Source organism: Poromitra crassiceps, assembly GCF_964638095.1.
Source record: "Poromitra crassiceps genome assembly, chromosome: 3".
Classification (NCBI taxonomy): domain Eukaryota; kingdom Metazoa; phylum Chordata; class Actinopteri; order Beryciformes; family Melamphaidae; genus Poromitra; species Poromitra crassiceps.
In genome coordinates, this window is record NC_139625.1 from 53,334,371 (window position 1) to 53,360,197 (window position 25,827).

At 46.7% G+C, this 25,827-nt stretch overlaps 2 protein-coding genes and 1 pseudogene across 3 annotated transcripts in view; 2 read left to right on the forward strand and 1 right to left on the reverse strand.

The window, feature by feature from the left end:
* The window catches only part of LOC310773153 (endophilin-B1-like), a gene marked incomplete at both ends in the record, with an annotated part of 8,445 nt that extends 4,188 nt beyond the window's left edge, over positions 1–4,257 (forward strand). Inside the window, 4 exons of the mRNA XM_083633064.1 lie at positions 146–235; positions 533–633; positions 1,571–1,611; positions 4,244–4,257. Coding sequence (XP_083489190.1) covers positions 146–235; positions 533–633; positions 1,571–1,611; positions 4,244–4,257 — 246 coding nt within the window. The remainder of the gene's footprint in view (positions 1–145; positions 236–532; positions 634–1,570; positions 1,612–4,243) is intronic.
* Positions 4,258–12,576: 8,319 nt separating this feature from the next.
* Positions 12,577–13,928, forward strand: LOC310773666 (pentraxin-related protein PTX3-like). The gene is made up of 2 exons (XM_083633591.1): positions 12,577–12,793; positions 13,124–13,928. Exons 1-2 carry the CDS (start codon positions 12,658–12,660, stop codon positions 13,753–13,755), a joined length of 768 nt encoding a protein of 255 aa, XP_083489717.1. The 5' UTR covers positions 12,577–12,657; the 3' UTR covers positions 13,756–13,928.
* Positions 13,929–19,859: 5,931 nt separating this feature from the next.
* Positions 19,860–25,003, reverse strand: LOC310772679 (solute carrier family 35 member G2 pseudogene; annotated as a pseudogene). Its single transcript, XR_014554028.1, has 2 exons — positions 24,885–25,003; positions 19,860–21,249 (listed from the first exon to the last, which is right to left on the reverse strand). The product of XR_014554028.1 is annotated as a solute carrier family 35 member G2 pseudogene (transcript).
* Between the last annotated feature and the right edge of the window lie 824 nt (positions 25,004–25,827).

Sequence of the window (25,827 nt, forward strand, 5' to 3'; positions counted from 1 at the left end):
TAAGCATCGCGATTGGACCTTCCCTTTCCAAGAAAATGTAAACTTTTCTCTGATTGGATAGTTTGAGGTCGGCGCCAATTTTGATCCAATCAGAGAAAAGTTGACATTTTCTGAGAAACTGAAGTGTGTATGTGTGTGTCTGCAGGCAGAGCTGGAGCTGAGGATCTGTCAGAGTCTGTTTGATCGACAGTCAGAAATTTCAAGACGACTTCTGGAAGGAATCGGCACCATTCATGTACGTATAAGCACACAGATTATAACATAAGATTCTGCCATATGAGCTCGGTAAGGGTGTGTGTATAAATTATGGACACACAAAAAATTCTATTCTAAAATGTCTTATCCATGTTGGAAAAAAGATCATTTAAGTTACCTACTGCTCTTTAAAACGTACCATAATTTGCTTAAATGTTCTGGTCTCAAACATTTTGTTACAGTAGTAGGCATTCACCCCCCCCCCCCTTCCCTGAATGCTGCATATTTTATTGAGGACCCAAACTTCATATGGTGCCATCTGTTTTGTTTGTGTCAGACCAATCACATGCGGAGCCTGATGGACTTTGTGGAGACTCAGTCCTGTTACTACGCACAGTGCCACCAACATGCACAGGAGCTCCGTAAACAGCTGGCCAGGTATGTATGTCCACCTTACAACTGAAAACATGCATTACATTTTCTTATTGCTCCCTAGCCATTTTTGAAAGACTACTGTACATGCGTTTTAATTTGATTTAATACGCCCCAGGCGTGGATCTGAATTGGAACGTTTTAAGGTTTTCACACAGCACAACCGATTTGATTTGATTTAATTTAGTTTTAGTTAATTTAGTTTCCTTAATTGTCTTGTTATTTGTGAGTGAAATGGAAGTGCTTGGTCTTTTGAACTGTATAGGCATAGCTGCTCAGCTGGACTGGTTATTCCACCTTTGGCCAATAGGTGTGTGATTATGGTCTGGTGGATTTGACATGGCAGCTTGACTGGGACCTCAAAATAATTACGGTGTGGTTTAATGGCTGTGGTGGGTGGCATGGTGTGTGACTGGCATGGGGTTGTGGGGTGGGCGGGGTTTGTAGGTGGTGTGTGTGTGTGTGTGTGGGGTGGGGGGGGGGGGGGGGGGTTCCCTAGGAGCTTCAGTGTCCAGGGGCCCCTGGGGGATACTAATCTGGCAAGCTGCAAGTGTGCACTCAAAGTTAGGACTACATCATTTATTAGTTTCTTCACTTAGGAAAGAAAAACATTTTAAACTGTTTTTCCACACAAGGGTTACTTGGAAATTGACATGGCCAAGACCAAATTAAGAAGTATATAATATGGGATCCAAGCCATTATTTTTTATTTGCAACTACAGTATAACCCAGTTGGCAATACATCCCTGCTGGCAACAAGATGCACAAATGTATCCCAGGAATATATTTTCGAGTAAAACCCAGTAACAGGAATAAGATGCAAGAACTGCAAATCCCATTTTAGTTCCACAAAGTCCCCATTGAGGATATTTTTACAGCAATTTCTAGCAAATTCTGTCATTCACATTAACAACTTGGTTATGATTTTGTTTTTGCCTTGCAGCATTCCTGCAGTCCTCTGCTCCAATAACTGGCAGTCAGCAGGTAGCAATGCAACTTATCAGTCATCGACTAGCAACCATGTTGTAGCCAAAGAGCCCGTAGGCTTAACATTTGTGACTCCAAATCCAGTAGAAATCCACCAACTTCCAGGCTTTAACCAGGCTCCACTCACAGCAAAGCCACTGTCTGGAACTGAAAATGCCACAGAGTCCTCCGTAACCACCCAACTGCCTGACCAGGCAAATACCAATAATAACAACAATACCTCTTCAGCTGACAGCCAATCACCCAGGTGGTCCTCAGCCACTGATGGACAAATCATCCAATCGCCTGCCACAGAACATTCATCAGGCACATGGCTGCCTGCAGCCAAGCAAGCAGCTGATCAGATCTTCACATCATTTTCATTCAATCACTCTTCAGCCATTCAACAAACAGATCATCTGCCAGTAGCCAGCCCGCGCCTGACAACCAACGCAAGGGCTGTTGAGCCTCCGGCATCCAGTGAAACAGTTACTCACTCTATGACATCCAGTCAAACAGATAGCCAGGCGCTTCCATCCAGTGAAACAGCTAGCCAGCCCCTGACATCCAGTGAAACAGCTAGCCAGCCCCTGACATCCAGTGAAACAGCTAGCCAGCCCCTGACATCCAGTGAAACACCTAGCCAGTCCATAACATCCAGTGAAACAGCTAGCCAGCCCCTTCCATCCAGTGAAACACCTAGCCAGCCCATAACATCCAGTGAAACAGCTAGCCAGCCCCTGACATCCAGTGAAACAGTTAGCCAGCCCCTTCCATCCAGTGAAACAGCTAGCCAGCCCCTTCCATCCAGTGAAACAGCTAGCCAGCCCCTGACATCCAGTGAAACAGTTAGCCAGCCCCTGACATCCAGTGAAACAGCTAGCCAGCCCCTGACATCCAGTGAAACAGCTAGCCAGCCCCTGACATCCAGTGAAACAGCTAGCCAGCCCCTGACATCCAGTGAAACAGCTAGCCAGCCCCTGACATCCAGTGAAACAGTTAGCCAGCCCCTGACATCCAGTGAAACAACTAGCCAGCCCCTGACATCCAGTGAAACAGCTAGCCAGCCCCTGACATCCAGTTAAACAGCTAGCCAGCCCCTGACATCCAGTGAAACAGTTAGCCAGCCCCTGACATCCAGTGAAACAGCTAGCCAGCCCCTGACATCCAGTGAAACACCTAGCCAGCCCATAACATCCAGTGAAACAGCTAGCCAGCCCCTGACATCCAGTGAAACAGTTAGCCAGCCCCTTCCATCCAGTGAAACAGCTAGCCAGCCCCTGACATCCAGTGAAACAGTTAGCCAGCCCCTGGCATCCAGTGAAACAGCTAGCCAGCCCCTTCCATCCAGTGAAACAGCTAGCCAGCCCCTGACATCCAGTTAAACAGCTAGCCAGCCCCTGGCATCCAGTTAAACAGCTAGCCAGCCCCTGACATCCAGTCAAACAGTTAGCCAGTCCCTGACATCCAATGAAACAGCTAGCCAGCCCATAACATCCAGTCAAACAGTTAGCCAGCCCCTTCCATCCAGTGAAACAGCTAGCCAGTTTCTGACATCCAGTCAAACAGCTAGCCAGCCCCTGACATCCAGTCAAACAGCTAGCCAGTTTCTGACATCCAGTCAAACAGCTAGCCAGCCCCTGACATCCAGTCAAACAGCTAGTCAGCCACTGACATCCAGTGAAACAGCTAGCCAGCCACTGACATCCAGTGAAACAGCTAGCCAGTCTCAAACATCCAGTGACACAGTGAACCAACACTCATCAACCAGTGGAACAGGCAGTCAGCCAACAGCTAATGGAGCAGCTGCCCCACCATCACGACTCAATGGAATTGATAGCAAGCCCCAGACAGCTAATAACACAGCTAATGGGATGCTGACAACCAATGGCATGGATATTGAGCCCCCAACAACCAATGAACCAGCTGCTGAGCCCCCAACAACCACTGAAACAGATGGTGAGCTGCCAGCCATCATTGGAGAAGATGGCAAGGACCCATCGTCAGCCTGAGGTTCAGGAGAGACAAGACACACCAGCTGAGATTCACTCAGAATGGAGCCAGTTAGACTGTATATAGAGGCTGTGGTGTCGATTAGTCATTGGTGTCATAGATCTGAACACAGAGTCATTGGTGTCATAGATCTGAACACAGAGTCATTGCACTGCAGTAATGTGATTTAGTAGATAGTGATAGTACCACGTGTCCCGTGGTACAGGTGCAGTAGAAGCTACTTATTGTCATTATGTGGTAAGGTAATATAACTATTTTATCCCATAGCTATGATGTGAAGCTGTGGTAAAAGTGGTTGTTTTTCTAAACATGCTATACTGCCACTACTGCCACTAGCATTAGCCTCCATCCATATTGTTTTTCATGTATGAAAATAATATTGAATATCACTCCCCTCTAGTGGCAGTACATGTAATGTCTACTCCCCCTCAGGCCTGACTGATGTTTTCTGTCAGTCTGTGAGACCAAATATTTATGCCATTGTAGATTTAGTTAAATGGGAGAACTAGTCAAGCTTTGTGCCAACTTGCCAAGTGTGTGTATGTTTGTGTGTGTGTGCATACATGCATTCATGTGCGAGTATGTGCCTGTTTATGTATCTGTAACTGAGTGTGTACATAAATGTGTTTGGTCCAAGTGTACCACGTGTGAGAGAGAGAGAGAGAGAGAATGAGGTAATTAATTGATTTATAGTTTCCTATTTTCTGGAAATGGAGGATCTCTGTAAATTCCTTTGTAATAAAGTTTTCTTTTTCCCTTTTGCAAATTTGACTTTTATGTCATTAACATGTCTGTAACAAGTGTGCCATCTCATTTCTTAACCCTGCTTATGGTTTACAGTAGGAGCTAGCCTGTCAGATGGCTGTTTTAACCCCCCCCCCCCCCCTCTCTCTCTCTCTGTCTCTGTCTCTCTCTCTCTCTGTGTCTCTCTCGGCTCACCTTTGTCACACAAGCACCAGAAGCCGTAAGAGGAGAAGGGAGCCTGGGTGAAAGTGAGTGATGGGGAGTTGCTTTATGTGAAGACGAGTTTTACTTTTTATTTTTATTTATTTATTTGTTCCTGACCGATCATGAGTTCAGACACTAAGAGAGTCGCTGTGTTTTTGGTCATGACTGTCCTCCTTTTCATCAATGTGTGGCTGCTGTTCCAGCTCATCTCCTAAAAGCGGTCTTGTCCTCCGGCCGAAGAGGGTTGTGGGTGTCTTAATCAACAGGAGCTATTTCAATAATGAGAGACTAGTAGAGAGTATAACAAGCTTTAATGATACAACATGTTGGCGTATGACTCCATGATATGATGACGCTCTCCTGAGATGATGAGAGGGCGTCGTCAGTGAAGAATAGGATAGGAAATCCCCCATAGGGAATTCTTCAATCAGGAATCATGACGATGGTGGTGGTCAGGGGAGGAGGTGGGGCGAAAACAACTGCTTCAGCGATGATGATCAGCAACTGAGAATGACATATGGCACATACACAGCACATGCAAACAGAGTAAAACATGGACCCTGATATACTATGCTGATTAGGTGATTGGGACAAGCTGGAGAGGAATACCTTGGGCTGATTGGTTATTGCCACATGTGTGGTAAACTGTGAATGGGTGAGGAGACACCATCAGAGAAAGGGGGCGAGCCTAACAATGAATGGGTTATACAACCTCAAAGAAAGGGGGCGTGCACTGTGATATGACGAGAACTGGGCGTTGGCTGTTAAGTAGTCTTCATTATTGAAAATAGTCCAAGACATTTCTTTTCTCCTCAATCAATTTGAAGTGTATCACTGAACTAGATTAGGGGGTCTCATAACGAAAAGCTAAATACAGGTGGCTGCGTTCTGTAGCAGCAGCCCTCAATCTTGCAAAGACACTAGCTCTCGCATTACTACAACCACAGAAGATACAATCATAGCGGCACAAAGGGGCATTCAAGTGATACCGGAAATGTCGCAATTACCAGGTCTGATTTTCATTTATAAATATGTGCCTAGAATCCCTACTAAAACTATTACTAACTTGTAAGTGTCTATGTGATCCAATCTGTGTTTCACAATCTAGTGTCGTCTTGCAAAGGTATTCTACGCATAAAGGTCAGCAGCAGCATACAAGAACGACACAGTAAAGGGGCGTGGTGGTGATGATAGCACCACCACACAGTTAGACTATTGACATACAGTCAATGCTAACACCTCGCTGCTGTTCACACTACTACTTGGACAGTCAGCAGCAATGCAATCAGGGACCATGTTCTGTCCTTTGGTGAATGATTGATTACACACAAAAGGAATTTACATTTATAGTAAATGGTCGCCACCGACTATCCTCGATGTCCATTGGGCCCAATGGGGCTAAAGAGAGAGGCTCAACTCCAGGCTCGGCCCTAAGCCAGTGACACCCTAACAGAGATGTTTGTGTGTGACCCCCCCACCCACCCGTCTCTCTTGCTGAGGTCATTTTCCATATGAAACATTTCAGTTTTGTGTGTTGGGAGTTCAGGGAGGTGACAGCACCCCAAGCTGAACAGGCTCTTTATGCTTTAGCTTGGTACAAAACACATCTCCCTCCTCACATACATACTCTGTAAGGCAGCAGGCCTTACCGATACATGTTCAAACACACACACACACACACACACACACACACACTACACACACACACATACTCATACATACATGCTCACAATACTCACCCTCTCTCTTCTCCTGTGTCTCAAGTTCAAAAATGTTTTTTGGCATGAAGTTACACTGTACATATTGCCAATGTAGAGATGTTAATGAGAACTTCAAGTTTAACAGGCCAATTAAAATTAATGTAAAATATAACAAATACAGTATAACAAAAAACTGCATACATACACCAAAAAGTGACCAATAGCAATTAAAGGCGGATATCGCCCACTGTCCCCCAGCTGTCCCTCTTTTTCTTTCTCTCACACTCAAATCACATACTCACGTGACGTTTCGCCCCCCCAAAGCCCCATGATGTGAAATGGGTAAATGTTTCCATACCCAGATGTTGTTAATTTTCTGCGTCAGGGCAGTCCTGCTGTACTGTGGTGTGGGACCACTCTGGGGTCCCTGGATGGAAACACACACATGCATAAACGTACCCCTGAGTTACTGATGTAATCACCCATCACCTCCATGCGTTTTGTCCCAATATGTAAAGATGTGTGTGTGTGTGTGTGTGTGTGTGTGTGTGTGTGTGTGTGTGTGTGTGTGTGTGTGTGTGTGTGTGTGTGTGTGTGTGTGTGTGTTTGGATAGCTAACATGCTGCCTGCTGCCAATATTAAACTGTGTACATTCAGTTATATGTTGTACATTGAGCTGATGCCAGTGTGAGTTTGGAGTTCAGGACGATTCATTTGAATGTGGAAATAAATATGCAAACAGTGATATTCCAGATCCAAACACACACACACACACACACACACACACATTGATTTCAAAGTTGAGGCCTTGATAATTTATTGCAGGCCAAGTTTAATAATGTTTCATGTCTCATTAAACAGAACCCACTCTGACACAATGCGAGCCTTGTGGTTCTGCTGGTCTCAGGTCACTGATCGTTGTATTAATCACATAATCACATAACTGGTGGTATCGCATGACACTTCCCCCACAACACTCACTCCCCCCCCCCCCCCCTACACACACACACACACACACACACACACGTGTATGCTGAGTGTGTGCTGACTCTATTTCTTGTACTCCACTTGTTTTCAGTCTGTGGCTGTTCAAACAGATTGGATCTGTATGAGAACAGCTTGTGTGCTATTGATCTGACCTTGATCTACAGGCAGCGGGCCCACGGTTCAATAACACAATCAACTCTTGTATCACAGCACTATATCAACTCTAATGTGTATCAGGGACTTCACAGGAAGACAGTGCCTAAAGGTGTATTCCTCACTCAAAAGAAGCTTTTCCAGTTAGCGCAGCCAAACAGGAATAGCATCTCCTCAATCTGTCTCTGGCTGCTGGCCGCTCTTCCTCTGCTGTTCACAGAACACAGTCGCAGCAGATCCCAGACACATTTTCCTATCTTTATCGTTTCCTGCACGCGCAATATGTTTGTGTATCAGCAAAGTCCCAGAGATAGTAGCTCTCTGTGGCTGGTGTTTGGGTGGTGCTCCTCCAGGAAGGATGTTTTGCAGGTCTGGTTGAGATGAGTGAATTATGGAAGCAGGCAGATCAACTGTACAGAGATGTTCCTAATTATATTTGGCTCAGTGCTTTTCCTCTAGTAAGTAATATCTGTTTATTAGCTGCAACATATCTGGTACTGTAATAGAAAAATAGCTGAGGCATTTCAGCTATTTTTCTATTACAGTACCAAAGTGCCTCACTGCAAATGCTTATGATATTCCATAATCATAAGCTAATATGTTCCAATAAGGATGTACTGTAGTATATTTACAATCAATGCAATCGTTACAATGGTTATACTGTGTGGTAGTGGATTGCAATTATATCTCCATGGTTTTCTCCACTACATATTACAGACAAAAGAGGCATACACCCAAGAAAACCACACAATCCCCATAAAGTGGCCCCGCGCTGGCTGAGTGTGTTGCTGTGACTATGTGGTTTGTTCATCCTGTTCCTGTTGCTGTTTTAAATCTGCTGTTTGTCTCCAGCGTTAGTTCAGTTGGCAACACCCATTCACCCCTTCTCCTTTCATTCCCCATTTTCTCTCTCCATCCCTCCCTCTTCTCCCTCTAGTGCTCTCTCTCTTCTGCATAAAACTCTGCCAAAACAGCACTAATATTAGCTTATATGAATAATATTTCAGTTTTCCACAAATTAGATTTTCTCTCTCTGTCTCTCTCTCTCAACCTCTGTTTCTGTCCGTCTACCCCTCTCTCTCTCTCTCTCTGTCTGTCTATCTCTCTCTCCCCTCTCTCTTTCTGTGTCTCTGCATCTCTTTATGTCTGTCTGACTCCCTCTCTCTCACTCCCTGTCGGTTTTGGGGAGTAACTTACTACTGCTTTTTGTTACTTTCCCGGGTAACTAGTAATGTAAGGGATTACAATTTCCACAAAGTAATTATATTACAGTTACTAATCCAAGTAACTCCAGCGCTGGAATAGTGCTAAAACAAAGTGCGGAGATAGGTCTAGCTATGTGAGGCTTCTGCGTTGCCAGAATGTGATTCGTTTTTTGTCTTAGGTAGCCAAATAAATAAAAAATAATGCAGTTTGGCTGATTGTTGACTCCTCCTTTAAGGTTAATTATTGTTCCAATAAAGTGGATTCAATTCTAAAAGGAGTTGGCTAAACAGGCTGTAGTCACTCTACGGAAGGCCGGGGTGGGGGTGTGTGTGTAATATTTTCTTTATTTGATAAGTTCACATAATGCAACATTAAACCAATGGAAGTAAAAACAAGACAGTAAGGTATATCCATACATCCAATATAATAATGCAACAAGTAATGTAACTAATTACTTTTGAAACCAAGTAATAAGGTCATTTTAACGATTTTTTTTAACACTTCCTGAGTGACTTGCCCAACAATTGCTCCCCCTCGCAATTTACCTCTATCCGCCCTCCATCTTTCCTCAGTCCTCCTCCCCCTCACTGTGAGCCGGGAGTGTCTTTGTGCGACTGACAGATTAATACTAGGTGTAGCGTGCAGGTGGGGCTGCTACAAAGCGTCTGGCAGCTGCTGATAAAGCTACTCCCTCTATTATGGAGATGTATGATGCCCTGAATAGACAGATGACCTATATGGTGCAGAGAGAAGAAAGGGCAGAAACATCTCGGCCCACGAGACGGGCACAGGCGAGGGGATAGCGAGAGTACCACCTGTCTTACACACACACACACACACACACACACACACACACACACACACACACACACACACACACACCACATCTTATATACCCCGCCTACTTTCTAATTGCAATTGTTGCTTAGTTACAGAACTCCTAAGCCTTTGCGGCTTATCTCCAAGACTGATAGAATTGGGCCAGAGAGGCAAACTACAGACACTATGTCGCCAGTGAAGCTGCATCTGATTTGCTGCAGAGAAGATAATAATTAGGTCGGCCTATTCACAAATTTGCTACACCAGCCTTTGCACCTTCCCTTCACCCTATCATCAGCCTCTCTCTGTGACACACACACACACACACACACACACACACACACACACCTCCCTCTCTTTTAACTCTTCATCTCCCTTGTTCCTCTGCAGGTCCCTGCACTTTTCCTGATTTCCCACTTCCATTAGTCCCATCGCTGCCCTTTAGAGCAGTGGTTCTAAAACGTGTTCCGGTCAAGGACCCCTAAACTGACACAAGTTAGACTAGGGTCCCCATAAGATTTTGTCCCAGGGTCCCCCATCTGATAGTTTTTAACTTTTGTGATGACCCTCCCACTCTCCTGGCCATGTCTTGCAGCAGTCTGGTGTTGGGGTTAGGCTGATCTGGCCGTGTCTTGCAGCAGTCTGGTGTTGGGGTCGTTAGGCTGATTAGGTGCACCTGGGCCCAGTGAACTCATTGGGCTGAAGAAGACCTTCAGTCTCTCTCCCTCGTCACCGATGCACCTTTTGTTCTGTTCGTTTGTTTAATGTAATTTGTGTTGTCTAGTTATTTTCCCTTAGTTTTATTTAATACATTGTTTAAACTTTTACTTTGGTGTATGCCGCCCCTCATTTGTCACTTCCTTGAGCCAGGTTGTAACATATGAGGGGAGTCATACACCAAAGTAAAAGTTTAAACAATAACTTAACTAAAACGGGAAAATAACTAGACAACACAAACTAAATTACATTAGAAAAGGTGCATTGGTGAGGAGGGAGAGAGACTGAAGGTCTACTTCAGCCCAATGAGTTCACCTGGCCCAGGTGCACCTAATCAGCCTAACAACCCCAACACCAGGCTCCTGCAAGACAGGGTGGGAGGGTCGTCACACTTTTAGATGTTTTATTACAGAAATGACTACTTGCACAACTCCACTACTTCCTGAAATGAGTAGGGAACATGCCCCCTCAATCAGGAATGAGTGTCAAAATGAGTGTCAAGTTCCTACCTGAGCAGCAGGTGTCAGTTATCTAGGCTGATTACTGCATTCAAGCTCAGTCTTGCTGTGACTCAGTGGGCGTGACCCCACAGTGACTTCTGTCTCTGTGACATCACATGCATACCCTCTATTGGATAAACTGATTAATGTCAGGTGTGCCTGACTGCTGCAGTCACAACAACAGTGATCAGGCACACCTGACATTAATCAGTTCATCCAATAGTGTAGGACAGGAAACCAAGATGCCCTACTCATTTCAGGAAGTAGTGGAGTTGTGCAAGTAGTCTATTGTATGTTACAGAAAGTGTATGAATCCCATGTCCAAAAATAGTAATATATTCTGTGATTGTGTTACATATGGTTGGAATTGTAGTGAAAATAAATTATTACCCTTTTTGATGGGGACCCCTGGAACCCCCTGAGGGACCCCTGGCGGTCCCTGGACCACCCACCTCCATTAGTCCCATGGCTACCCTTTAGGCTGCCAGCCACAGAGCAAATCAGACCTAGTGACAGGCAGATGTGCTGACATCAGGGAAGCTGCTGGGTCTGGAGGGAGGTCAGGGCTTTTCCTTTGACCTCCACATGTTCTGCTTCTGCTGCATAACCACACCACCTGTTCACCAGAGCCCTCTGTTTTCAAGAGTTCTGTCTCTTTTGTAATTGCAGAGAGCTCCCAATTCTTGGAGCTTGTGGAATGTTCAATCGACAGTGTTGCTAGGCAACAAAATACAATCATAGCCAGCCAAGTGGGATGGTGTTGCTTGGCAACATCATCAAGAGGTAAAGGCAGTGGAGGTTTAAAAATGAATACATATCCTGCGAGGGCATGCAGCCTCACATTAATGGTATACTTCTTACAAGATACCGAGTCAGAACATAAGTACCTCTTTGGATAGATCATCATGTTCTTATAAAACTCTTATGAAAGAACTGGAAGTCAACATGTGCCCCGCTTTGCAAGAATGGAAACTGAAATATGGTATATTATCTGAAATTACAAAAAGGTTGGCAATGGAAGATAATAAAACACAGTAATTGTAGCCTATGATAAATGGGGGGGTGGGGGGGGGGGTTACCTTTTGGAGGTGTAATTACTATGATGAATGTGTTTTGGATTTACTGTATCTTATAGACTGTTGACTGCAATGTTTCCTCACATGGACCGCAAGGAAAACTCTCAGATTAAGCCTACACAGAAAGACTCCACTGTATGATTCATTCATGTTTATGTTGTGTGTGTGTGTGTGTGTGTGTGTGTGTGTGTGTGTGTGTGTGTGTGTGTGTGTGTGTGTGTGTGTGTGTGTGTGTGTGTGTGTGTGTGTGTGTGTGTGTGTGTGTGTAAGAGGAAAAGTGGAAATTTTGAGTATGAGTGTATCCCTATGTGCATTGTGTCACTCTGTAAAACAAAAACAAAAAAACAATGTATTTTGTTAGATTAAAAAAATGAGGGACCACAGACCTCCATTTTCACAGTTTATTCTGCTCAGCGGGTTTCCCTTCCTCCCTCTCTCACCCCTCTTCTCTTTCTCTCCCTCCTACCTTCCTCCCTCTCTCACCCCTCTTCTCTTTCTCTCCCTCCTACCGGGGCCATTCACGCTTCCTGCCATCCTGCCATCCCTTCCTGTTCATCACCCCACCTCTCCCCGTACCCCTGCTTTGCCCCCCCCCCCCCCCCATAATGCCCCTCTCTCCCGGGCAGGTTGGCTTGGACGTACCACCTCCACTGAAGCATTACTCACCCCCACCTCTGTCCCACCCTTCCCTGCCTTCTGCCCTCCCTTTCTTCCCAAGTGCCGAGTTTATAAGTCGGCAGCAGCCACGGGTGTCTCAGTGTGGGGAGCTGTGCTTCATAGGAGAAGAAGAAGAGGGGAAGAAAGCGAGAGAAAGAGCACTTTATGACTATGTAGAGTAGAGGGTTTAAAACAGGAATATTTCATTCACAGGGTCACTTTTTCAAACACACTTGTACAAATTAGACCAACACATTTACAGGACCAACACGCTTTGCCAGTGCCATCATGTGTGTGTTGGGGGTCTGGCGTGTGCTGTGTGCGCTCTGCTGCGTGGGTGCATCCTTGTGCGTGAACGGGGTGGAGTATGACCTGAACTACCCAGACAGCTATGAGAATGAGATCCCTCAGGACCAGCAGGAGGGTGAGTTTCTTCATGTTTGTTGCCCTTTTGTTCTCGATTTCGTTCCTCGCCTCAGATGCCAGGACTTTGTTGTGAAGAACTTGTTGTCTGGTTATATTAACACCGTTAGTGTGTTTGATTTAATAATAATCAACATAATGTGGTTCATATTGATTAGATTTGCTTGTGTTCGGGCATCCCGTGGGCTTACAGTTCCATGTAAACGCCTGGGTTCAAATTCAGCCCAGAGCCTTTCTCTCTGCCAGTCCTTTCCTGTCTCTCTCTACTTTGAACCACCTAATAAAGGCAAAAATATTATGCACATGATTTCATCCCTATACTTGTCCACAGGCGGGTCTCCAGCCACCCCGTGCCAGGCAGCAGACTTCTCCCGCTGGGACAAGCTTTTCATTGCTCTGGAGGACTCCCACATGAGGCAGAACATGCTGCTGGAGTCCCTGGAGCAATGCTGTGGAGGACTGGCTTCCGTCAGGACCCAGGTGGAGAGGCTGGCCAGGGGGACCTGCCAGCAGTGTCTGCCCAGCCTGGAGTCAGCGTGCCGTGGGCAGACAGAGCAGGCGACCCTCAGGCTGCAGCGGGGCCTAGAGGAGCTCAGGCAGGAGGGAGCGGAGAGGGAGATGAGATTCAACGCCACCTTCCAGCAGCTCCTGCGCGGCAGTCATGAACAGAACGCCAGGCTGAAGCGTCTGGAGGAAGGGAGCGCGCACAGAGCAGAGGTGTTAGGAGGCGGCCGGCCAGTGGGAGCAGGGTACGGCGGGGCGGGACCAATAACAGCGAGGCCCACGGGTTTAGGGGCAGGACTCGGCTCGGGGGTGAAGCCGTTGCCGTCGTCCGGCCTGAAGGAGCAGGAAGTGACATCACCGCTGGACGTGGCCAAAGTGGAGAGGGCCCTGGTTGCCATAGCAACGGAGCTGCAGAAGGTTCACGTGCAGCTGAGCAGACTGATGGAGCAGGTGGAATGATCGAACGAGGACAGAACAGAGTGGGGAGGAGAAAAAACAGGGATGGGTGCCTAAATGGTCATCTCTCATTTTTTAACTCTCCAATGATAATCTTTTTGCACATTGTTTTTGTTGTTGTTTCTGAAGTTATAAGGGCCTGTTTTATATGCAAGTCTATTTTTGTCTAGTGACAATAAAACACCATCAATGTTGTGGGTTTGTACCAATGAATAAAAACAAATTAAACAACCTAATTAGTCTCATGGAAAGGTTTCATCCCTCCTCCCACACAGTAATCAACTCATTATCACAGCTCATCGTGTGTGTGTGTGTGTGTGTGTGTGTGTGTGCGTGCGTGTGTGTGCGTGCGTGCGTGCGTGCGTGTGTGTGTGTGTGTGTGTGTGTGTGTGGACACACCTTAAGACCAGGGGCCAAATGCATAGAAGTGTATATTTAGGTGTAGGAATCTGTGTAAGCCCAAAAAAGCTCTAAATAAAATGTCACCCAAATTCACAGTTACATTATCCTTTTTTGCCACATCACACTAGTCAGAATCAGAAGACTGCGTATGGTGTGAGAGATGTGTACAGTCTGCATGGTGAAGACTGTGTACAGTCTGTATGGTGTGAGAGATGTGTACAGTCTGCATGGTGTGAGAGATGTGTACAGTCTGCATGGTGTGAGAGATGTGTACAGTCTGCATGGTGTGAGAGATGTGTACATTCTGCATGGTGAAGACTGTGTACAGTCTGTATGGTGTGAGAGATGTGTACAGTCTGTATGGTGTGAGAGATGTGTACAGTCTGTATGGTGTGAGAGATGTGTACAGTCTGCATGGTGAAGACTGCGTACAGTCTGCATGGTGAAGACTGTACAGTCTGCATGGTGAAGACTGTGTACAGTCTGCATGGTGAAGACTGTGTACAGTCTGCATGGTGAAGACTGTGTACAGTCTGCATGGTGAAGACTGCGTACAGTCTGCATGGTGTGAGAGATGTGTAGCGGTATGCACACTCTCACGGCATGTGGATTTCTATAAATTGGGAAACCTGTGTGGAAAGTGGTGCAGAACACTTTTCATGAGTACACATGGTTTATACATTTGGACCCAGGTGAATGGGGGCGGCTTGTGCAATTGGGGACAAAAGCCATGTCCCCAGTTGGTAAAAAGCTGATTTAGGGGTCAGAGGTTAAGGTTAAGGGTTAGGTTAAGGTTAGGTTTAGGCAAATACTGCATGGTTAGGGTACATCCCCAGGAAATGCATGTAGGTCTATGTAAATACCCCAAAAGTGACCCCCCCCCCTCCCCCCCAAGTAATACTTCAGCAATAATCAACTCATTATCACAGCTCATCATGTGTGTGTGTGTGTGTGTGTGTGTGTGTGTGTGTGTGTGTGTGTTCAAGTTCAAGTTCAAGTTCAAGTTCAGTTTATTATTTGTCCCCGAAGGGCACTTTGTGTGTGTGTGTGTGTGTGTGTGTGTGTGTGTGTGTGTGTGTCTGTGTGTGTGTGTGTGTGTGTGTGTGTGTGTGTGTGTGTGTGTGTGTGTGTGTGTGTGTGTGTGTGTGTGTGTGTGTGTGTGTGTGTGTGTGTGTGTGTTTGTTTTTCAATTGTTCAATGTGTTATCATTACTACTGTAATTTGCTACTGTTGTGTCAGCTAGAATTAGCTAGACATATTTTCTGTGAAGCCCTCTGGCACATGCTTGTGAATTAGGGCTATACAAATAAACTTGACTTGACTTGACTTGACTTGTTTGTTTTTGTGCCATGCACATAATGTAAGTGTGAATGTCTATACTTGCATGTGTGTGCGTCATGTATTTATGTATGCATGTGCTGTATCCTGTCCTGCATATACCTGAGTTCACAGCAGCACTTCACTGTCTGTGTAGGTGAGGTCAAGCACAGGAAGAAAGTGTCTGAGAGGCATTGGACAGCGCTTCATTCTGGGTTGGCCGCTCCCTGTCGGTCAGCTGCTTTAACACTCTATTTATGCAAACAGGCTTTGACTTATGAAGTGTTTATGATTTATGGAACCGTGCCAGACCTTACAGTGCAGCCTGTCCCTCCTGCAGCCACACACGCATGCACACACGTACACACACACACACACACACACACACACACGTACACACACACACGTACACACACACACACACACACACACACACACACACACACACACACACACACACACACACACACACACACACACACACACACACGCACACACCCACACACAGACACATACACACACACACACACACACACACACACACAGTTACAAGCCACACAGGATGGATGCCTGGTGTTGACTGACTTCATTGTAATGGCGTTTTCTCAATATTGTTTGGAAAGTTGAAGAATTATTGTGCTGTTTTTCCAAACCGCCTCTTCATCCGTTACCTCCACCAAGGAGGTTATGTTTTCAGTGCCATTTGTTTGTCAGCAGGATTACAGAAAAGCTGCTGGCCCGATTTCAATGAAACTTGGTGGAAGGGTGTAATGTGGGCCGAGGAAGAAGCCGTGACATTTTGGAGCCGACCCAGATCAGAGCCACAAACAGGCATTAATAACACAAACCTTGGCAGAGGTCTGGCTCTCTGAGGGCCTTTCCAGTTTGTAATGTGTTTATGCTGTTTGTTGTTTGGTTGTTGTTGTTTGTTTGTCTGTTTGTTTGGTGGAGTTTGACTGAAAGAGGGCAAAAGCGAGCTCAAAACAGAGAGAGAGAGATAGTGAATGATATCAAGATAGAGAGTAATATGAGAATGCAAAAGTGAGAGACAAAGAGCATGTGTACTATCATGTGATTTTAATTAGGCCAGCCCACTGGCACTGACATGACATCACACAGCAACATGTTCACTAATGAAAGCTTTATGACCATGCCCTTGAATGTATGCTTGTGACTGTGTGCAGCTGGGTGGAAGACTGCAGCTATACCTGAATTAATTTTTCATTTATATCTATATATATATATATATATATATATATATATATATATATATATATACCTCGACCTATTTCTTAAATGTCACAATGAACAATGTACACAAGAGCATCAAGCAGGAGAAAAAGAGATCACATTATCTTTCATGTCCAGATCTCCCGTACACTTGTCTCACAGTAGCCAACTTGGCATGCATGTGGCCAGGCGCGGACTGCACCTAGCCGTTACCCGGTGGCCTGGCCTGGCCTGCAAATTTTTATTTATTTATTTTTCCCCTTCCCGCTGCGCAGTCAGGCCACTCACTGAACAGCAGGCCAGGCAGGCCAGTATGTATAAGTGTTCCTAGTTGCACGGATAGCAGGCAGGCAGGCTGCAGGCAGGAATGAGTTATCTTGTCAGTGAGTGAGAAGCTGCTGAGACCCCAGTGCGGGTGGGCGGGGCTTGCTGTTCAACGGTGCCAAAATGGAAAAGAAAAGAGGTGCAGAGAGGTGGAAAGAGAGACTATGTTGTGTCTTGGCCTAAACTACACTTTCAGTGGTATTGTCTATTGCCTCTAGAATATTCTAGAGAAATTAAATTAATAATAACACTAATTTGTATTGATTTATTGATTGATTGATTGATTGATTGATTGATTTATTAGGCTATATATAAAAATGCCATTGGTCAAATGTAAACAGTAATGACTAAACTGAAAGTATTGGTTGGATTGCTTTTGGGGTTTTCTTCACAAAAGTGGAGAAGGAAGCAGAAGCCACACTAGCACTGCAGCAGGTGCTCCTGCCTCCTGCAGAGCTGGGGGTGTTGGACTCATCAGAATCAGGAACCTTCAAGTAGGCTACAATTTCAGAGCATAAAGTGAAACATGTAGGCTATGCTTATTGCTTTCACATTAATGTGCTTTTCACTAGCAAGGACCACACCACAAAAATATATCGTTTAGAAGTTTAATGAAGATTGAAATGTGTATGTGTTGAAGATTGAAATGTGTATGTGTTGAGGTGCAGGTGAGGGTGCATGGAGATGTCGTCCGTTAACATCTGTCTGGTCTGGGAGGAGGAACTGAAGACCGGGCAGAGGGACACTCAGCGTTGAGGGTTCCGTCTCGGCATGAGCTGCCCGAGCGGATTGCTTCTCAGGCGTGTTTACGTCCGAGCTGATTTCAGACCCCTCCAGACAGATCCTGGGAATGAGACATGAGAGAGACATGCACCGGATTTGACGGGAAGGAATGAGGATGTTAGGAGGTGAGGGTTGGGATGAGGGATGAAGGGAAGGGGGGTGAAGGGATGAGGGTTGCGGGTAGGGATGAAGGGAAGGGAGGGGTGGGTCGAGAGAACTGAGACGATCTGAGACAAACAGGGCAGGACAGGTTCACCAGGTATATGTAACCTGCCAGGTCATTGAGGTGTGGTTAGAGGCGTGGTTAGAGAAGTGGTTGAGGTGTGACCCTGCTCCTGAACCTAAGTTAACTATCACTAACTTCCATTATGAGATTATCAGTAGGACTGCACAATACAGTTTAAAGTGGAGATGAAGCAGTTTGATTTGATTATTTTTGTATTTGCATTTCACCTCAGACAAGACAAGACAGGACACTAACTGCACTCTTCCTTAAATTAAGTTTGCTGTGATGCTTTTGTACAGAGCCATGTTTTTGTTTTTACGTCTTCATATTATACTTGCAGTTATCTAGGCAATGTTGAATTCTATTAGTGAACAAATAGGTAACATGTAACATCACGTTAGCATTATATTCACTAAATCTTGCTTCAAACAGCCCAAATTTTTCGTGTGTCCACATGTATTGGCCTGGCCTGGGTGGAGTCAAACTCCCGGCCTGAAAAATGGTCCCAGTCCGCCACTGCATGTGGCACGTACGCACACCCGCACGCACGTACGCACACCCGCACGCACGCACGTACACACACACACACACACACACACACACACACACACACACACACACACACACACACACACACACACACACACACACACACACACACACACACACACACACACACACACACTGCTGTGTACCATGCATAGTGTGTGTGGATGCCAGAGCATAAGAATTGGAAGCATTGTCATGTCGTCTCATGTTGGTGCTTCATTCATTTTTAATACCTAGATACTTTTTACTTTGCAAGACAGAGAGAGGAAGAGGGGAAGTAGTAGCAGAGTGACAGTGCTGGTTTATTTGACACCACCTTATATTAGCCATGTTCAGAATGGTTCACTCATTCACACATCCACTATTCCCCATGTAGTGTTTGTCATATAGTGATATACCTCACTCTTCTTCTCCCTTGGTAAACACGGCCACATTGCATTCTGGTAGATGGGAGAAAATGTAGGGTACATTCACTGTTAGAAATTGCAGTGCATTGGGGGTATTTTATAGTGGACTATATAGTGAATCAAATTAACAGTTCAATAAACACACTATTTCTGTAATAGGGACCTGTTTGGAACAGGGCTATTGACTGCTCCCACACTTAGAGCAGAGCCTTTATTAGCCAGCTGGCCAGACGCACTGCGAGAGCCAGCCACCGTCAGCCTCACTTTCTGTCCTTCTTCTCTCTGTCTGTCTCACTCAGCATCCTTCTCTTTTGTCTCCTTCCTCTCCCGCTTCTCTTATCTCTGAGCCCATCCTATCATCTTTTGTCTGTCTCCTTCCATTTATCTTCCTCTTGTGTCTCTCGCTATCCTCCTCCTCTCCCCCGCTCCTCCTCTCGCTCGCCAGCAGACAGATAGATGGCAGCCATCTTTGGCCGACCCTCAGCTGGCTGGTAAAAGTCATAGACATTACACCGGTGTGAAATACAGCCAGTATAAAGCACAAACATGCATGCACCTAGGCAGGCATGAGATCTTGATTAGATGCATGTGGCTTCAGACAGAGAGAGCATTGTATTTACCATAGAGATTTTAATGTCACATCACATAGTCACCATAACAGACAAGACAATATTGGCACTTTCCCCAAAAGCAATGGACAATACAAAATAGATAACTCTCCTGTAGACATTCAGCAGTCTCTTATGTACACTGATACGACACACATTCACCAATCTCATGGGAGGTGTTAGAGGAGTGGTGAGAGAGGAGGAGCGAGAGAGAGTGTGAAGAGAGAGAGAGAGAGAGAGAGAGAGAGAGGGGGGAGGTGTCTATTTGATGGGTGAGTCCAGAATCTCCTCATACTCCTCTCTCTGGCGCCGCCCACTGCCACGAGAGGGGAGGAGCTTCATCGCCACCAGCCAACCGACGCTTAGCACCACCATGGTGTTCCCGACCACCTCGGGGGCAGAGGGGAGCGCGGGCAGCACGGCCAGCTGCAGCAGCACGGCCACAGGCACCTCCAGGCCCTGAGAGGCCGACACCAGGGCCGGGTGGAGGCGGGTGAGCGCGTGGGTCATCCCCAGGAACGCCCCCACTGAGCAGGCAGCCAGCCCCAGCACTAAGCCCCAGGCCGGGCCGCCCGAGGGCCACGACCAGCCCTCCTGCAGCAGGGCCAGGGAGCCCGGGGCCAGGAGGCACCCCGTCCAGCTGACCGTGAACAGAGCCGTGCCCACTCCCACCCGCTCCTTCAGGGACCGATAGCCGACCAGCGCCAGGGCCATCCACAGCCCGGCCAGCACCGACAGAGACCAGCCGAACGCGCTCCTCCAGAATGCCACCGGGTCACTCCGTGAATCCGACTCGGCCTCGTCCGCCGCGGGAAGCAACACCAGCCCCAAGCCACACAGCCCCGCCGCTAGGGTGATGCCATCAGCCAACCCCAGCCTCTCCTCCAGCAGCAGGAAGGCCAGAGTGGCCGACAGCGCCGTGGTCGCCAGGCGCCAGGTTACGGTGGCGTCTCCGGGGGAGACGAAGGTTAAGGAGGCGTAGGCGCAGCAGAGGGAGAGGGAGTAGGTGATGCCGTAACAGAGCAGACGCAGCCGGTAGCCCTGCGGCCCAAATGGATTCTCCCCCCTCTGCAACGGCACAGCCACGGACAGCAGCTGCACAATGGAGCGGACCAGGAGCAGGAACAGGGGGCCCAGGCTGAAGCGTTCGGAGGCCAGGCGGGTCAGAACGATCAGACAGCCGTGAGCCAGCGCCGCGCCCAGCAGCCCCAGCCAGGTCAGTCGAGACGCCGACACAGACGCCTCCCCGAAACTGGCCAGCTGTTCCCCGACGCCTTTCCCAGACCCCTTCGCCACTCCGGCTCCCCCCTCACCCTCGTCTCCTCCCACCGCGGCCTGGGGTTTGAGGGGTGTGTCTCTTTCTTTGGCCCTGGAGCCAAACAGAGTCCGAGGCCACCTCCTGCTGTCCGTCAGCTGTTTCTTGTCCGAGGTCTCCTCCAGGAAGGAGCCAAAGTCCTCGAAGGAAGGCGCATCATCGTAGTTGTCGTCGCCGGGCTGGGGGAAGTGTGTGTGCACACCGGGCTGGGGGGAGTAGGGGGTGTGTGTGGCGTATTTGGCTGTGACGGTGTGAGGGTGGATCTTTACTCTCTTCTTGGAGCCACCCAGGAGGTGAGTGGATTCCATCATAAAACACTTCAGAGAAGACAGACACCTGCGTGGGAGGAGAGAGGACAATTGAGAATCGCATGTTTTACACACACACACACACACACACACACACACACACAAAACCTCTGCCTTTCTTCTCTGTCTCACTGTGTCTCTCTCTCTCTCTCTCTCTCTCTCTCTCTCTCTCTCTCTCTCTCTCTCTCTCTCTCTCTGGGATGCTGCATGATATATATCTTTATATCTGTAGTATTAATACCAGTGGCTCACATTGTCCAACTATGTGACAGGTTTGCCAGGGAATGGAAGCTTCTCCTGTCTGGGCTATGATGAGTTTAATGTTATTTCTCTGTCACATTAAGCGCATATTAGCAGATCCACACATCATAGTGGCAGATGAGCAATGTCATTATGGTGCTTTCCGCTCCTTGGTTAACATGACCTTCACGGGGGGTTAGAGTGTTGGCAATGACCATTACATAAGCTCTCTCTCTCTCTCTCTCTCTCTCTCTCTCTCTCTCTGTGTGTCTCTATGTCTCTCTCTCTCTGGCTCTCTGCCTCTCTCTCCCTCTCGCTCTCTCTCTCTCTCTCTCTCTCTGTATCTGCCTCTCTCTCCCTCTCTCTCTCTTTCTCTCTCTCTCTTTCTCTGTCTCTCTCTCTTCCCCTTATTCTTTCTCCCTTCACCTCGCTCACCCTGAGATGGAGATATGCTAATGTGGAACACACTACTGTAGATTTCCGACCAACAAACTCACATATTGCTACGCTGTCGGCAAACCAAAACACGTCTATTTTGATATTTGTCAGTCTGCCATGATGTTAGCCACGTCAGCTTTTACGCACTTGGCTGACTGAGTGTCAACAGACTGTAACATTGTAAGAAGTGATAACTGTGCAATGCAAACAGCAAATGCATTTCTTGCAAATTGGCTAGCTGACAGGTAGATTCTCCCTTCCCTCCTCCTTGCTCATCTTGTCCGAGTCTCTCCTTCTAACTTTTCTCTTCAAGGCCGTCTGGCTCTTTCATGGATCACTAACAGGGTAGTAACAGCCCACTGCAGCAGAGAGATGCCGTGCAGCAGGTGCTACTGCTGCATTTCACACCATACACACTTATTAGTCTGCTTGTTTCCACATCTATCAACAGAAAGAATCCTGATCATGCATACATATAGATAGGATGTCACTTGTTTATTTCGCTGGGGTTATGGAGTACACTCATCAGCCTGAAGTCATCTGGCCACATAATAGAGGATCTACCACGACCACACCACTTAATTCAGGGTTGCGGTACATGCGGAATCTCAGCAGGAATTCACAATATCACTTGATCTGTCGTGAAATACTTTTCAAGAAGACATGATCAATCAATACATAACAAGTGCTTGTCATCTCAGGTCACAAACAACCGCATTGCACACTTGAATCCATGATGTTTTCCTGACAAGTTTAAATATGTGGTTTAAAAGCTGTGGTGCAGCAGGGAAGGGTTTGGTGGTGCTGGTGGTGCTGGTGGTGCTGTGGTGTCCTAACTACTCTCACTAGGGGGTGTAGATGTATTCCCACCTATCAGCCTGAAGTACCCAATAACAAATTAAAACAGTAAGTGAGGATATACAAACCTTTATAAGAAAATGTGTGTTTTGAGCATAATCCTCCTCCTGAACTGTTTGAATCTAAAGTGAATGTAATTGGGAGTTACTCTATTGTTCCATGCATAACATGCCCTCTCTCTTCATCCAAATGGGCTCATGTGAATGGGGTTTTAAGTGACATGAGTGATCAACTGAGTTCAACTGCAACATCAAAAATGCACAATTCAGTGAATGAATTCAAAAAGAGAGCAACATTCACGAGGCTAAATGTGCGCTGATGGCATTTCAGAGGATATAATCTTAGGGTAGCTGAAACCTGATATCCTGCTATGAATATGATGAATGGGATGCTGATGAAACCCTGCTCCTCCTCCCCTCATGTCCCTGTCTGATGTCTCAGTCAATGGTTGTATTTTACCATTTTGGGTGATGCAGCCCGCCTCCGCAATGCTGCCTCTGATGCTGCTGCTGCTGCTGCTCTGAAAAGCCTATTTCACATCTTACAGTTAAGCCTACAGTATAGTCACTCACTGCGGGCTGCCACCAACCCTGACCAGACCAGAGAGGAGGATGAAGAAGATTGAGGATGAGGATGCCGCAGATGAAGCTCCCTGCATCTCTCTGTGGAGCGGAGATTGCTCGTCTTAGATATCTGACAGCAAAATTACACCTTATTTTGGCTACGCCCTCGACTGCACTCCTGCTATTTTGATGGATGGATCTTTTATAAGCATCAATGTCCTATATTCTGCTGGATAAATCAATGGGCGCTTCATATCGGCCTAATTTCTTTTAGTGTTATAGTGTCTTTAGGGAATATCTTTGCTATGGAATATCTCCTATCACTTTTATGAACAGGCATCTAATAGTTGAATTGTCCTCAACAGCGATGATCCCCTGCAGTATTCATACAGCATCTCCACTGGGCAGAGACTGCTGCAGACCTGCTTTATGCCTCAGAGATGAACATATCTGATATGATACGCATGTTTCACATGCGTGTTTCTTTCACGTCATCCTTTCATTGCCTCTACGTGTGTGTGTGTGTGTCAGTCACGTCAAGGTTATCTAGGTCCCTCCCCTGATGCCAGCGGGTTGACACACACACACACACACACACACGTGACACACACACACATGAGACACACACACACACACACACACACACACACACACACACACACACACACAGATACACACAGCGGGGGGGGGGGGGGGGGGGGGGGGGCTGTATTGTCTAAACACCATTTACAACATAATCTATAGGCTGGGCGATATGGGCAAAATGGAATATCACAATATTTTTTACCAAATACCTCAATATCAATATTGCAACAATAAATAGGGATGACTATTGGTGCTTTTACTAAATATTTTACACAATGAGATTTTTGATCATCATCAGTAATGTGGTTATAATGACTAAGTGAGCAAAGGCAAATAATAGAAGCTATAACAGTTTTGGTAAATTCAGAAATCTATTTACTGTAGCCTAATACAGCCTAACAAGGAAAATACAACATTTAGGCTATGCCATATGGCATACATGCGAGATTTTGGATATAATATTGTGAAATCACAATAGGCAAAATCTCGCGATATATTTACCATGCAGCCCTATGTTATCATCGACATTGATCCACCTAGAATCAATTAGCCTACTGTAATAGGCTGCTCTAACAACGGGACTGCGTGACTCACTGAGCTTGACAGGGTTGCGGGTTTAATTCCCACATGTACAAAGTGCGTGCGTCAAGGTTTATAGTAACCTATAGCCTAACAGCGTCCATCAAACTGCACTAGTAGCCTATGTACAAGCCATGGGATTCATGAATGGAGAAAAACGTGTGCGCGCTCACACGCTGCGCCCGCAGATTGGCACATTGGCACAAGGCACCTGAATCAATCAACCCGACAGTCCATTGCATGCAGGTAATTTCCCAATCGGTGACTTGACATCGATTTTATATTTGCATTGCCTATCGATAAATCAATCACCAGGCAGGCACCTGCCTGACGCGAGATTGTGTCCAGGTGCCCGGTGAGTGGCTGGTGATTCTCGCCTCTCGCCCCACCGAACACTCACCTCTCCGGCAGTCAGCCTCAGCATTTAGCGAGCATCTTCTTGTGTCTGTCAAGGTGTAGAGACATCCGCTGCTCCATCACCTCTTCTTCCCCTGTTACCTTTTATTTTTCTTCCACCTTGTTCTCTTGCGGCAGTCCTCCTCAAGGGCACCGCGGTCAGTGCGTGTGCGTCCGGCCAGGCAGAGCCGAGACCTGCGGTAACCTCACTCACTCTGCGGGAGGAGGAGAAGACGATGTGCTTTTTATAGGCTATCTGGAGCAGCAGACACGTCCATCTCTCTCACAGCACTGATACAGATGCTCCCTCTCAGCTCGAGAGCCAGAGAGAGAGAGAGAGAGAGAGAGAGGGGGGGGGGGGGTAACTAATAATGACGTCTGAGCATGCGTGACATCCACAAAAAAAACATCATTGCACGTTATCTATCAGTCATCCTACTATAGTGCGTATGTGCATGTGCGTGCGCATGTGCGCGTGCATGCGTAAACAAATTTCTGGGAAGTCTAGCCAATATTGCATGTGTTCGTCATACAGAGTAGTAGGCCTAATGTAGGCTAGATAATTTTAAGTGTTTTATTGAATCAGGTCTGAATGCAATGTAACAACAAAAGTGTGTGTGTGTGTGTGTGTGTGTGTGTGTGTGTGTGTGTGTGTGTGTGTGTGTGTGTGTGTGATGGTTGGGGCAAGTGGAACGAGCTGAGGGAAGCAAAAAAGCAAAGACACGATGCAGAAAAACCAATGTCCCTTACTTATGTTACACCCACCATATAGGTCCCTAGCATAAGAATGACAATCAAGGATGTACTTTTAAACAGCAAATTATTTTATTACAATAGTTCAGCTTGACAATCCCAGTAGGCCCACATTGACCTCTTTCCATAGAACCTCTCAGTTATTGTTAACAGGGCAGGGGTTATGTTCACTGCACACCAGTAGGCTACACACT